Source organism: Rhipicephalus microplus, chromosome 3 (assembly GCF_043290135.1).
Source record: "Rhipicephalus microplus isolate Deutch F79 chromosome 3, USDA_Rmic, whole genome shotgun sequence".
NCBI classification, from domain to species: Eukaryota; Metazoa; Arthropoda; class Arachnida; order Ixodida; family Ixodidae; genus Rhipicephalus; species Rhipicephalus microplus.
The window spans coordinates 107,177,691-107,191,571 of record NC_134702.1 but is presented as its reverse complement, the minus strand read 5'-3'; the positions used below and the strand labels follow the sequence as shown (position 1 = coordinate 107,191,571).

Below are 13,881 nucleotides of genomic sequence, written 5' to 3'. Positions count from 1 at the left end.
TTCGTTACCAGATGCGAACGAGCTATCAAGCAAATAATCACCAAAAAATGTGACGCGACTTACGCAAAGAAGCCAAAAAGAAGCTAATATTTAATGAATTTTTCATTCTTAAAAATACTTTATACGATGAAAATATCACTGAAGTAAGAAGGGCTCTTCCCAACGCCAACGAACTTGCCCATAACCGTGTGAGAGAAATCACGTGCCATGGTGGTCCGGGCGGGTGCGGAGGTTGGTTCGCGGATAACTTCAAAGATCCACTAGGCACCTCTCACGAAGTGACGTCACATTATCGATTGTCTAGGCGTAGGTACCCGCTTCCGCATTCTAAGCTCACTCGGCCACAGCCATCGCTTCTTCAGGTGCTACAGGCAGCTTCATTTCATTCCCGTCTCGTAGCACATTCAGCCGCTTTGCTGATAGCATAACTCCAGGATGCCCTAGTTGTGAGGCACATAACTGCACACTCGCTCACGTGCTTTGGCAGTGTCTGGCGTTACATGGCGCAACGTTCAGCACAGGAAAAGACTGGGAGAGTGCATTCAAAGCTCTGAGCTCTCAGTCCAATACTCTGCAGTCCAGGAGGCCTGTGAACAGGCGGAGGCCATGGTCTTCCAGTCGACACCCGTTTCAACCGGGTCAACGCTATGCGCATCGCTGCTGCTTCGCATCCCATCAGGGTTTCCTTCGAAGAGATGTGTCCATAGTTCTTTTTTTTCTTGATGATGAGCATATTTTGGCTTTGGTCGTATAGTTCTTGCGCATTAAGTATCACTAAACAAGAGCACGTCATCTGACATGGCGAAATGTAATATATGCTGTAAACCACCAGTTTTGTATTGCGGTAGCGGGCTCTTACTTGAAAAATTGAGCTCGCAGTTTTATTGCCTCTATATAATTAATTAATTTATGCGGTTTTACCCCCCAAAAACCACTTTCTTATTTTGAAGCATGCCATAGTGGACGACCACCTGGTGGTCAAGTGAACACTTTACCTAAGGTTCTTTAAAGGTTGCTGACATCGATTACCTTTTGATAAAAGAGACAAATATTTTCATGCTAGCCTTTGTACTCGATAGTAACATTAGTGATGTGGTACTCTCACTAAATAAAACAATATTACTGCAAACGTAAGCACCTTACGTGCTCTCAGCTTATGTATTCCCCTGAAAAGTGCAAGAAAATGTGTGGGAGTGCACAATAGAAAAGGCCTATAGACGTAATACTAGTAAAAATGCACATTATAAATACTTTTTTTATCAACCTGGCCACGACACCTAATATCGAAGTACATTTCGTTGCGTTTAACCACATGTTCCTTTAGCTTCTTCGTGCCAGTGGGGCCCTGGAATAGGAGACTACCCTGCCGAACAGACAACGCTCTTTAACGTGTATATTCCTTGCAAACACTAGATTTCTAGCCTGTCTGGTTTCTGCATATAATATAGTTTTCTACTACTTGGTAAAAAATTGTTCTTCATAGTGTTTGTGAGATATTGCCCCAGCGCAAATGCACATACGATCAGTTGTTTCCATCACTTGTGCTTCTGCCTCTGTTCTCATGATGCGTTCTTTCAACAGGGTACCTCTGATGAACACTTTGTAGCTCGCAATGTGTGACTCAAAAAAACATGAGCACTTTTTTCTGATCGTACTTCATTATTTAGTGTCAAAACCGATGTGCAGTACACAATCCCTTTGTAGTCTGGAAAGCTGTGCTTAGTCTAGTGTGGCAATAGTACCTCAAGGCAGCTAAATAAGGACATAGACTTGTAGTCTTCCCGCGGATTTTCTGGAAAAGACGCTTATACATCGATGGCCAGCTGTTCGTTCTCTGGCCTCGATGCTGCAGCGTCTGGATCCGGATTATTTACGGCGTTTGAGTTCAACACCGTCGAGTCACCACTCGTGCACAGCCGGCGCTTCACTGGCGAAGCATGACTCTCAGACTTCCTTTTTCGAGGCAGCCTTTGTTCGCTTTTTGGTGAGATACGATGGCAAGTTTGGGAAAATACTGGGAGCAACGTCACTGCACAACATAGGCCTTCCGCGTGGGTTTCGCCCTTTTTTGCCGCCTATGGTGCGCACCTAATCGAGGTTTACGTACCAAGGCTCGAAATGAAGTTCACAAACCGCACTTGTGTTTTCGAGTGGCTTATCCGCATGGTGTGAATTATTGTCCAGCAGTCTTTTGAGTCTCTCATCCCTGGCCAGTGACGGTTTTGGGGCGCCTTTCACGTGAACGTAGCCTGTCTATATATAGCATCCGGACGCATAACAATAATTCTGGTGACGTGGTGCCGTTTAGAGGTGTGCGCCGAGACGTTCATAGTATCGCCACCACGCGGGCACTTGAAAAAACAAAAACTCATTTACATTAGCTTTTTTTTTTTTGCGCAGAGGCAACGTATTATCTCCCCGGAAAGCGAGCACACTACCCTCTTCTAGAACACTTCTCCGGCGCTGGCACCGATGCCGGAGTTTCTGCGTGAGAGCTCTTTAACGTTATCGCGTTAATATTCAACTCTATCGTGCATAACTACGTGTCTCCGTGTTGAAGCTGTTTTGTCTCTTGAAGTTGTGCTGCCAATTATTGGCTTTTTTTTCTTAGCATTTTGTCCGAATCTTCCTTATTTGGGTGCACATTAGTGGATGTTTATTTGCAATCTGTCGGCAAGAAATTTTGAGTAAAGATGGAAGGAGCATCGCGCAACAATACTGAAGAAAGAAAACGAGTGTTCGCCGATAGAATTGAGGTTGGGCGAGTTGGTGATAGTTTGTGTTTACGTGTGAAGCGGCGCAAAGACTAGCAGTTGCTCCGTGCACAAATAGAACCGATGAGCCAATGTCCTTAGAAATGGTACGCAAACGACTATGTGCCTAATCTCGCTTCTGATTCTGACTTTCATGAAGGCGGTAGGGTGGAGATTGGGTGGGGAGAGCATTTGGGTGCGATAGGTGGGGGGAACGATTGAGCGGGTCCGTGTGCGGCGCATGCCGCTCAGCACCAGCCAGCCCAGGCAACCGACCAACCAGTGGGCACAGTGGAACCGCGAAAATGCCACTGGGGTGAAGACGGCAAGGCAAAACAACGATTTCGCGCTTTCGACGGTTTGAAGGTAGAGGGCATGAAGGTAGAGGGCAGCGACGGCTTGAAGGGGGGGGGGGCTTCGGCCAACACCATTTAGACTATAGTCTAGGTGGTGTTGCTTCGGTGGGGGCGATGGCGGCGGAGTGCGGGCCTAAGGAGCTTCGCTCTTAAAGAGAACAAAACGACAGACCATGCTCTCCTCTAGTCATACTGTCTGCAATCAGAAAAGTCCCTGCATAGGTATTCTTCCGGGCACTCAAAGAAAAGGAAAAAAATGGCATAGGCTACTTTCGCATGCGCGTGGTTTTGGCCAAGTCATGCTGCGAAAAATGTCGCTCGCATCTTCCCAAGTGACGGGGGTATATGTGTGAATTTAAACGTGGGAGGGTTAGTCAGCGCCACCATTAAGTCAGGACTCTTCGTCATGGCTACTGGTGGCACTAACACTCCCGCGCATACACATACGACACATGCAGTGCACGGGGGATTGAGCGCCGCTGTATAGTTCAGTTGGTGGAACATCGGACGCTTTATTCGAAGGTCGCAGGTTCGCTCCCTGCCAGCAGCAAGTTACCTTTTCGTTCACTATATTTTCTTCTCATTCACATCATATTTACTAGAAACAACATGCACTGTATTTTCATGAACTATCTTGTCGGTTAGTTTTGATTAATACAGTACCACATAGTGATTTAGGTCATTTACAAATTTTTTGTTCTGAACAGTTGGAGAAGGTTAGAAGGAAGAGCTTATAGCTCTCACGTACAGTAGAATACATACAGCTCATTGTTTTCGTGGCTGTGTGATTGGTTGTCCTCAACCGGTGTCTTTGTAGCCAACTCCTGCACCCTGCACATGACAAAGCATCGGAAGTAAACAGAAGTAGCAACATGCTCACGTTGAGAACGTAATGAGATCGGGTGCGCAGGCTTCGCTGCACGCGCAGAGAGACGAACACTTCCAGGCGCAACCTGAGCAGCAGCCTGAGCAGGATGCGCGGTGCGTTGTACTCCTCGCCGTACACGTCCAGCAGGGGCCAATAGCGCACCGACAGGTTGCTCAGCACGTCGCGCAGCGGCTCCAGGCCGACCGCGTTGCGGAGCGCTGCGTTGCGCGTTTTACGAATTAAGAGGCCCTGCCTTAGCCGCGAGGGAGAAGGCAGAGCCAGGGTGGCCGTGAGTGGCGAAAAGCGTAAACGGGTTACTAGTGCGTTAGTACTGATTCAGAAAATAACAAAAAGCACCCGGCTTACTGTGCTTATAAGGTGATAAGCACTGATCTATGAGTGTTACATCATGCAAGTCCTTTCAACATGTCAAACCCTGCAGGATGTTTCCAAGTAACCATCAAATAGCTTCATTAAAGGCATTAAAGGAGCTTATGGCCTCACGAGTCGACTGTCACAAAAAGTTTATGAATCTTTCATGTACGAATTGTGTTACAGATATTTGTCGCACGCTGTAATTTTTTGCTCTGTTCTCTCGTCCCAGTGAGCGTGCTGGAACCTCAGGGATGTCTTGGTGGAAAAAAAATGCGTCATGGTGCGCGTCATAACCTTGAGTATAGTTTTTCTTTCAAATAAACTGCGGAGTTACGCGAGATCGTATCCAAAAAAGTAAGCTGTTAGCCTTCTTTCGTATAACGTAATTTGTTGCTATTGCATATACTGCTTCGTCTTTGCGGTGTGTGTGTGTGTGTGTGTGTGTGTGTGTGTGTGTGTGTGTGTGTGTGTGTGTGAGTGTGTGTGTGTGTGTGTGTGTGTGTGTGTGTGTGTGTGTGTGTGTGTGTGTGTGTGTGTGTGTGTGTGTGTGTGTGTGTGTGTGTGTGTGTGTGTGTGTGTGTGTGTGTGTGTGTGTGTGTGTGTGTGTGTGTGTGTGTGTGTGTGTGTGTGTGTGTGTGTGTGTGTGTGTGTGTGTGTGTGTGTGTGTGTGTGTGTGTGTGTGTGTGTGTGTGTGTGTGTGTGTGTGTGTGTGTGTGTGTGTGTGTGTGTGTGTGTGTGTGTGTGTGTGTGTGTGTGTGTGTGTGTGTGTGTGTGTGTGTGTGTGTGTGTGTGTGTGTGTGTGTGTGTGTGTGTGTGTGTGTGTGTGTGTGTGTGTGTGTGTGTGTGTGTGTGTGTGTGTGTGTGTGTGTGTGTGTGTGTGTGTGTGTGTGTGTGTGTGTGTGTGTGTGTGTGTGTGTGTGTGTGTGTGTGTGTGTGTGTGTGTGTGTGTGTGTGTGTGTGTTACATCATTGGAACAAGAAGCCTTATTAAGGGGAGTCGCAAATGAAATGACTCACTCCAGTTGGTGCAAGACTGGTAGAAGTGAACTGCCGTCTCCTGCACGGGTATCAGCTTTGCGCCGCCGTTCCGCCGCTTGATGAGTCTGCCCATGATGCCTAAATGAACAAGAGTAGGCAATCGTAAGAATAAGACGAGCTGTGTATGGGTCCTGCGCGTGCAAGATGCAACTGCTCTCACGCTGATACGACGAGCATCGGTACAACCTCGCAGCTCTCACCAACGTCCAACAACAAGTTGCACTGGCCACGCTGACCCACACGAGTGTTCATACTCAGTCAATAAGTAGCACCACTACAAGTTTCATGCATGTTATGCACTACAAGTTATAAGCACCCCACTTACTGTGCTTATAAGGTGATAAGCACTGATCTATGAGTGTTACATCACGCAAGTCCTTTCAACATGTCAAACCCTGCAGGATGTTACATCATTGGAACAAGAAGCCTTATTAAGGGGAGTCATGATTCTCTCCTCTCCATTATTCTTTCATTGTAAAGCAATAGAATAGTCTCTTTTTCAGGCAAGCACTGAGATCAGGTTTGTTGGTACTGATTTATGGCTTCTAAAATGTAAAAAACGAAAAAAAAACATCAGCCGCGGAAGAGCTATAAAGAGGGCTAACAAGCAAAGAGCTGCACTGTTTAGAATACGCGTTTGGCGCAGCTACACACTGTATACGTTAAGTATTCGAATATGTTGATGCAACCAGCAGTGACTACGCCTCAATTTATTTCTTTTTAATTTTCCGGGTACATATGTCATTGACACATGTTTACATGAGTGGACGCTTGCCTGGCGACCGTGTATCTTTTAGCGTCTCTCTTTTTTGTTTTTGTGTTGTTTAGCTTTTTCTCCTGTCCCAGTTCTGTAAGGGTCGCACCTATATACTCGGTTTCAAAATAGCAATTCTCGTGCGTTATTACTTGGGTTTATTGTTTTTTTTCTTTTTCTCTGCGCTTTCAAAAGCTACCAATAATTTCCGAGTACCAAGCGGCCACCAACAACTGATATATTGTGTGTACGAGGCTTTCCACCAAATGCTCTGGCGGCGGTTCGCGACGGCGCAAATGGCTCGCTGCAGCGCAAGCATTTCTGAAGTTTTGTGGGCAAGCAAAGGTTTTACTTTGGGCTAGTTGGCAATCCATCTTCAACAAATGATGCAGAAGTAGACAACCGACCATTGTCCCCGTTGCCTTCTTTGTCAGTTGCTTGCTCCTGCGCTGTCTGTTGAAGATGTACAAAGTCAAGTTCAACAATTCAGGAGCTCTAGGAAGTATGGCGCGCAGACAAAACTGCCACGTTTATGCCAGAAACCAGGAAGCCCGAAATACCCTCCTCAAGCGGGAAGTCAAACAAGCCCGTGCTCGCCTTCGAGTTCGGCGATGACGTTTCTCTTGAGCAGCGTCCACGCGTTGCTCGTGTTCTCAGTGAGACCTGCGGCCACCGTGCGGGGCCACCGGTGGCAGGCGTACTCGTAGAAGTGGCCGCACGGCTCGGCCGAACGGTTCAGCGTCGACTCGAGCAGGCGCGCTGAGTGCAGAAACATTTAGCGTCGAAGTCGTTACATTCTTAATCCGTAGCTACTTTTGTCAGCATCTACCTCGCGTCAAGTATGACACGGAATCTGTCAGAAACGGCCTATTATTGACTTTGTCACATTCGTTGCGCAGTAACTATGGTAACCGGGCAACATTTCCATATCACTGGCATTCGTGATTCAGCACCGTCGAATCTGCTGTATCGTTTTGCTGAATGATATTTTACGTATTGTTGTTAATGACGATATTACTAGTGTTATCACCCGAGAAAGCGTTTTTCTTTATTGGAGTCATTTTAACCTTGTGGGGATTAAGAAGCAACGAGTTCGAAAGACATGCATTTGACTTCATAGTTTAAGGTCCATGATTAACCGGGCTGCTCTGGCTTTAGGCCACACGCGACCCTCAGTGTCGTACCATGCTCAACGCAGACCTCCTTGGTGCAGACGTCGAACTCCATGCCGAAGACGTGTCGTCGGCTGGGCAGGTTGTACGTGTGCGAGAAGTAGGCCAAGTACGTGGCGCTGATCATCAGCAGGAACAGGCCGAAGCACAGTCCCATCAGCAGCAGTTGCTCCAGAGGGGTGCGGTCGTCCCACAGCGAATCGCTGAAGTCCATGCTGCGTTACGGGGAGCGAAAGGAGGAGGCGTATAAGATGCATACTCAACGCAGCCCGACGACTTACGCGCTAGATATGGCTCCCTATTGAATGGTAAGTAGCAGCGAGTATATGATCATACAGCAGTCCATGGGTTCATTATTTCGGCTCAGCTAGGCCTGATGTATGTTTGGTCGCTTGTACACGGCATGCAGGATTGATGGTTTCACATAAGCTAACAACCTCACGTGCAACATCAGAATAATAAAAAATTGGGCAATTTGCACTAACGCTGTACTAACAGTGAAGCTTGTGAGCTACCTAGCTTACTATGATAATTTTAAATACTATTGTTTTACTAAAAGAACTGTTATAATCACCATCGCCTTAATTAGCATCATCCTAATTATATGCATACCGGTCAATTACGCTAAGGCATATTTTCTCGCGTAAGTACCGCGTATATATTTTAACCGTGAACCACTCCAACAGCTGTTCAACAAATGTGAGGCCCACGGGATGGCTTCTTGCTCTCCTATAGTATGATACCAAGTGCTCTAAATCGCTAACTTTTTTCTAAACACAAAGATGGATTGAAATGGGTACAGGGAAAGCTTATGGTGCTCCCATTGTAGAGTGCATATAGAGCTCTGAAGCGTTTACATTTTTTTTTCTAAACAACACTTAGCAGAAATGTCAGAACCGCTCTCTCTTTCCCAAAGTTGAGTACGAAGTACTCCAAATCATTAAACGCTTTTTTTAAACACACAATTTCAGATCGTTACACTCTATAACAATCGATTTAAACTTTCTGCACGTACGCGTTAGGCACACGTCGTCAAAGGCTTCCTCTCAGCGAATTTGTCTCCACCCTTCTCTATCTACCCTGCATTGAAGATGGTTTCATGAATTTGTCAAGAAGTAATAAACAAAAGTCTTACGTTTATCTGCATTAATATTTTCCTATTATGTGATTGATTTTAACGGTATTCTAAAATAAAAGCACCAGAACAAAACCTTTGTTGCTTCGGGGTATCACTACTCTCGAAGATGTTGCAAGAGGAAGAGAGGCTCCAGAAAAGTTTGAAACAAGGTCCTGCCTTTAGTACAGCTGTTTTTTCTGAAGTAACTGCTTTATACTTGTGATTCCGGTACAGAAGACACTCTTGTAATAAGTTTGACACCCAAGTTGGACTAAGTAGTCTTGCGAGTACACCCGTACATGTTATAATTCACGCCAATTTTTGAGTAGCTATAGATAGCTTACCACAGTTGGCTCATTCGCGTAGAGTATGATTCACTCTTAGGAGAAATCTCAGAGCTATGGTACGCGGTGCCACCAGCGCCGCAGTCACGTGTCACCGTAGCATACGACGCAGTTCAGCACTGTGCCCCTCAAGTGTCTGCGCACGCGCGAGCTGCTGCCGGCGCGCGACTGCAGCGCCGCGCTGGCCGCACCGCGAAGTCACGCGCTAAGATTTCACTTAAGTGTAAGACAGACTACGCATGCAGAATACAAATTTCACTCTATAAATTTAGCATGGGCACCCGTCTCTTATTCCAAACACATGAAACCGCGATCACGTTACATCTAGATCGAGCAACGTGGTGGTGGTGTTATGTTTTACAGCGAGCTTCGGCCGCCACTGGATGCACCATCAAGGTTCGTGTGGTTGCAACAAATTGTTGCATTGCTTTCACAGTTGCATTTATTTGTAACACTTTCTACAAGCACGTTACTATCATAAACATACTTGACTCTTATTTGTCGGTTTTTTTGCTGTCATTTGTTCTATAAGCCCCCCTTCCTTATGCAATGCTCACCATGGGTACACTAAAATAATTCAAAAATAAATAAAGTAAATAAATAAATAAATACTAATGAACCCTCGCCTAGGGTAGAGTGCGGAGAAGGTTGTGTGGAAGTCGCCACCGGACTTTCTGCGTGGACTCGTCTTGGGCCTCATGAGGGTCGACATGGACTCCAGTCGGCGACCATAGCCAGCGAGTGAAGAGGTCAGCTTGTGACCCCACGAACGATTCGCTGCAGCATGGGAGATTGAGAACGCGTCATTCTGCGGATCACTTCAAGATGGTGATCGTGTACTACCATTTGTTTCAAATCATTCATTATACACAGGAAGACCATCAATTTATTAAAATTTTTGCCAATAAACGCTACGTACGTAACTGTAGTGTCAGCGGGCGGCAGCCGGCCACCCTTGCCTGGACTCTGGACTAGGACGCGACGGGGTGTGTTTGCTATTACACGTGGTAAATGGACGTAAAAGTGTTGACCAAGTATAACGTTTATACTATGGTAGAGAAAAATATGCGTCTGTGTTCATTAAATTCGTATATAATAACAACTTATCGCTGAATAGAGAAGTGAGTTGCGTTTCGCTGTTTATTTAACACTATATGTCACGCCTTCTGATCGCCTTCTGATTCTGCGCCTTCTGATCGCCGTATGGTGTGTGTGCTATCAGCGTGACATAACTCTCTTGATAGGCGAGTGGTGAGAGCTCAGTTTTCACGCGAGCAAGCTAGATAACGACTATAGTTGGGTGGCTGAAATAATCTTCAAGTGCCCAATCTTTTACGGAATATACCCTGCCTCTTATTTGTTTGTTCCTCTGCGGGAGCATGGTACATCTGTTTACTTTGAGGGGGCCTTATTTGATCAGTCCAACAACCGTCAGAATGCGCTATACCGCCCCAATACCCACCATACGCAGGGGCGGGCGGGATGGGCCTCAGTGGCTCAGATGCATTGGTTGGCTCTAGTCCATTCACCGTACAAGCACCCTGTCATTGGATAATGTCGTTTGTGTCTCCCTTCTGGCCTGGTTTTGCCATATCACGGCCGGACTCGACGCTCCTTCCGCACGCTCGGCCTTCTCAATACCGGCGCCGCGCATATATTTTTTTCTGACGCGTAGTGCGGCGGCTAACCGCACGAGGGCAGCACCACCTCACTGTAAGCTCCGCCGGCTCCCCGCGTCGTCGCGTCTCCTCAATTACCACGTGCGGATCGGCTCATCGCGAACGTGGTCTTTGTACGTACATCGGCAGCTGTTTGTTCGCGGACAGACGCTTGTGGTTGTTGGTGTGTAAAACCTGACTTTCCGGTGCGCGCACCGTTGCGCAGACTGTTTCGTCGACGATATGAGTGTAGACTTTTCTTGACTGCGTTCGATGACCTCGGGTAAACAGTGCATCAGACACGCTCAGACACGCTAACTGCACTAGCGTAGCCATGGTTTATTGTTGCGTGCCGCTGTGTAAGTCACAGCAAGGGAAGACACCGGGTGTGTCGTACCACCAATTTCCTAGCGATGAGGAACTGTGTTCGAAGTGGAGGAAAAATGTTTCACGTGAAAACCTCGTCATCAATGACAAGTCCGCATCGACTGTAGTGTGCAGCAAACACTTCACGGAAAATGACTATGTTCCCGGATATCGTATCCGGAAACTGCGTCCAGGAGCCGTGCCCACGGTCTTCGATCAGTATCCTTCGTATATGGTCCCGGCTACGAAGAGGCCGCGTAAAGAACCTGCAGCGCGTGGCCCCTCGGCCACCTTGGCTCCTCGACAGCCGACGAAACGGAAAGCGGAGTCATCACCGTCTACCCACGGGGAGTGTGCTCCGACTACATAAAAGAGGTACAAGAGGCTTCACTTGCATCGGGAGAAGGTGCATTCACAGAGCAAACGTTTCCTGCTTTGTTGTTCACGTCGAGGGCCACAGTGGACGCAACACGGTTTCTTTTAAGAAGGGGTGTCAAGTACGTCTCTACCAAGAACTTTAACAGTGATCCTGTGGAGGCACTCTTTGGCCGGCTAAGGTCCATGTGTGGGGACAACGACGTGCTAGATGCGCGTTCAGTGACAGTAGCCCTGGACAACATTGTAAAGGGCAAAGCCCTCTGTTCAAAGCAAATGGAAGTGCAGGATGCTTATGCAGAGGAGCTAGCGCTGAGTGTGCCACAAGAAGTGCTTGCAGACCTCGAGAACCTGAAGGGACAGCTGTGTGATCCATCGCCGTCTGTCACCTACTCTGGTCTGGTGTACGTTGGTGGATACATCTTGAAGCTCGTCAGTGAGTTCGAGTGTGATGCTTGTGTTACGATGCTGACGACTACGAACAAAGCTGATCCTTTGTATGTTCTGTTGCACAGCGAGGACAAAAGGTCACTCCACTACCCAAATCGTATGTTTTTGACACTGTTGGACAACATTGTTACTTTCTTTGAAAAAGCTGCTAGCAAACTTCCGCTTACAAAAGTGCATGAAGTGCTGCAACTTCTGGTTACCCCACATCTCGAACAATCACCCGTCCTCCTCTGCCCAGAGGGTGTAGACAGCAGCCACGCAAGGCGCGCAGCTCGTTTAATTGCGGACAAATTCATCAGACTTCTCGTTAACTACACCAAGATGGTGAGCGATAGAAATGAAAAACCACTTGCGTATGTGCACAAGCCGTCTAGAAAATATTTCAGACTGTGATGAGTATGTCATGGAGGTTCGCTTTATTTGTACCATGCATTTGTATTTGTGTTAATTTGTATTGCTAGCGAGGGTTTGAAAGAAAAAGGTATTTGTGCTCACCTCGCACAGAAATTGTTTTTTTATTTAAGTTCTAGTCCACCTTACAACAAAATGAGTATTGCTTTTTCTCTCTGAATTTTGTGCGCTGTAATGGATTACTGTTGCTTGTGACAACACGCATGTGCGAAAATCCGGGAAAGCTGCCGAAATGGTTGCGACTGGGTAAGCGGTGCTCTCAGAGGTCGACTATACCATTTTAACCTCATCACATGCAACGACCGAGCTGTATTGTGTGGATAAAACGTTCATCTTCAAGAATTCAGGCGCCGCAGTTGGTTCTGTTCGTCGTACTCAGCGCTGTGATGAGGGCCATAGCGCTGTGGCGCGCACACTGCGCCCGTGAACGCGCTTGGAGGCGGCGGAGCAACAGTGGTCTAGCAGCGCCACCCCGAACTTGCGGCGGCAGGCAGCAAAACGCCCCAATGCGAAGGCCGTAAGGGGAGTGCCGGAGAAGGAGTCGAGTCCGGCCGTGGCCATATATCTGAAGCTTTATGTTGGAAGCTCTAGTAATAGCTTCTCAACACCAGCTGTGACGCAAATTAACGTTATCGGGGGCCACAATTCACGAGAACTTCTTTCACTTGAACTGTTATTAAGATGATATTTGAGCCAATCCTGATGCAGGACGTATCATTAGCGAAGCCAGCTGGTGAATGTAAATATTGAAATTAGGGAATAAAGCCTCCGTCAATTCGGCCAGTGTCGTTTAAGTAAAGAAGGTCTACAGTATAGGTTGTTCACTGTTGTGAATAATCTTACGGAGCTCTGAGACAGGAGCAAAACATAGCAGCTGCTTATAACACCAGCCGGCAGTTGACCGACGATCACGTTAACAAGCTATGGCCTCACAACAACTAGACAGGAAGTTCCGATCACGAACGTTCGTGTCATCGGTTTACGGTGACTCACCACATAAGACTATCCATAACGTATATATACTCGACTCACGGGACTTTCGAACGGTCCTGAGCGCTGTTCCAGACATGGCTGAGTAGAACACGTCCTCCGCCGTCTTGTCTTCTTCGACTCTTGCTTCTCCACGAAAAAAGACGCGTGCCCATTACCAGAGCATGGCCAGAAAAAGAAGAGTAGGCAGGCACGGGTGGATGGATGGATTCGCCGTTCAGGAAAACATCTCTGCGACTAAACGATTTTCTTGCTAAAGTATGGTCTCACTATTTTTCCTTTATTTATTTTTCTGCAAATTTGCAATTGGCACTTCAAATCATAATAAATAACAAAAGCTTTTTTTTTTCAGGAAAGAAGCAATGCTGAAAGTATCGGGCAAATTCACCTTATAAACGGCCAATCCGCTTTTTTGAGTACGAGCCATTTGCAGAGGAAAACAACAACAACAACAACAAACTTTGTTATCGTCCCAAGGAATGTCCCCGAGCACTTTGCGGGTCGCCCCGACTTGGGAACAGAAAAGCAAAGTCTCTCTGCTGCGCCGCGGGCCCGTCAAACTGTCCATAAAAGAGTTCTTCGAGTCAGGGGCTGGTAATATCAGCCTCCCCTTTAGACCGCATGATGACTTCACCGTAGCGTAATGAGGGGCACCTCAGGAGCATGTATTCTAGATTGGATATGCCGGCATGTACTACCTGCATTGAAAGCTTTGTTCCTTTTCGAAATTTTTATCGTTAACCTAAATATTCTCTTCATTAACTAGTAATTTGTGTGTTCGATAAGTAACGCTATTCCTACGTTTTAAATGTGCTCTGCGCCTCGGTCGAGCAGCGGCTGTGCTCGGCTTCTGAT

At 47.0% G+C, this 13,881-nt stretch overlaps 1 protein-coding gene across 2 annotated transcripts; it reads right to left on the bottom strand.

The window, feature by feature from the left end:
- Positions 1-3,451: 3,451 nt before the first annotated feature.
- On the bottom strand, positions 3,452-7,578 carry LOC142803280 (uncharacterized). Of its 2 annotated transcripts, XM_075888407.1 has the most exons (3): positions 7,328-7,578; positions 5,369-5,467; positions 3,452-3,940 (listed from the first exon to the last, which is right to left on the bottom strand). In XM_075888407.1, exons 1-3 carry the CDS (start codon positions 7,527-7,529, stop codon positions 3,789-3,791), a joined length of 453 nt encoding a protein of 150 aa, XP_075744522.1. In that variant the 5' UTR covers positions 7,530-7,578; the 3' UTR covers positions 3,452-3,788. The 2 variants fall into 2 exon arrangements, with proteins under 2 accessions (XP_075744522.1, XP_075744523.1); XM_075888408.1 differs by lacking the exons at positions 3,452-3,940; positions 5,369-5,467 and adding an exon at positions 6,318-6,902.
- Between the last annotated feature and the right edge of the window lie 6,303 nt (positions 7,579-13,881).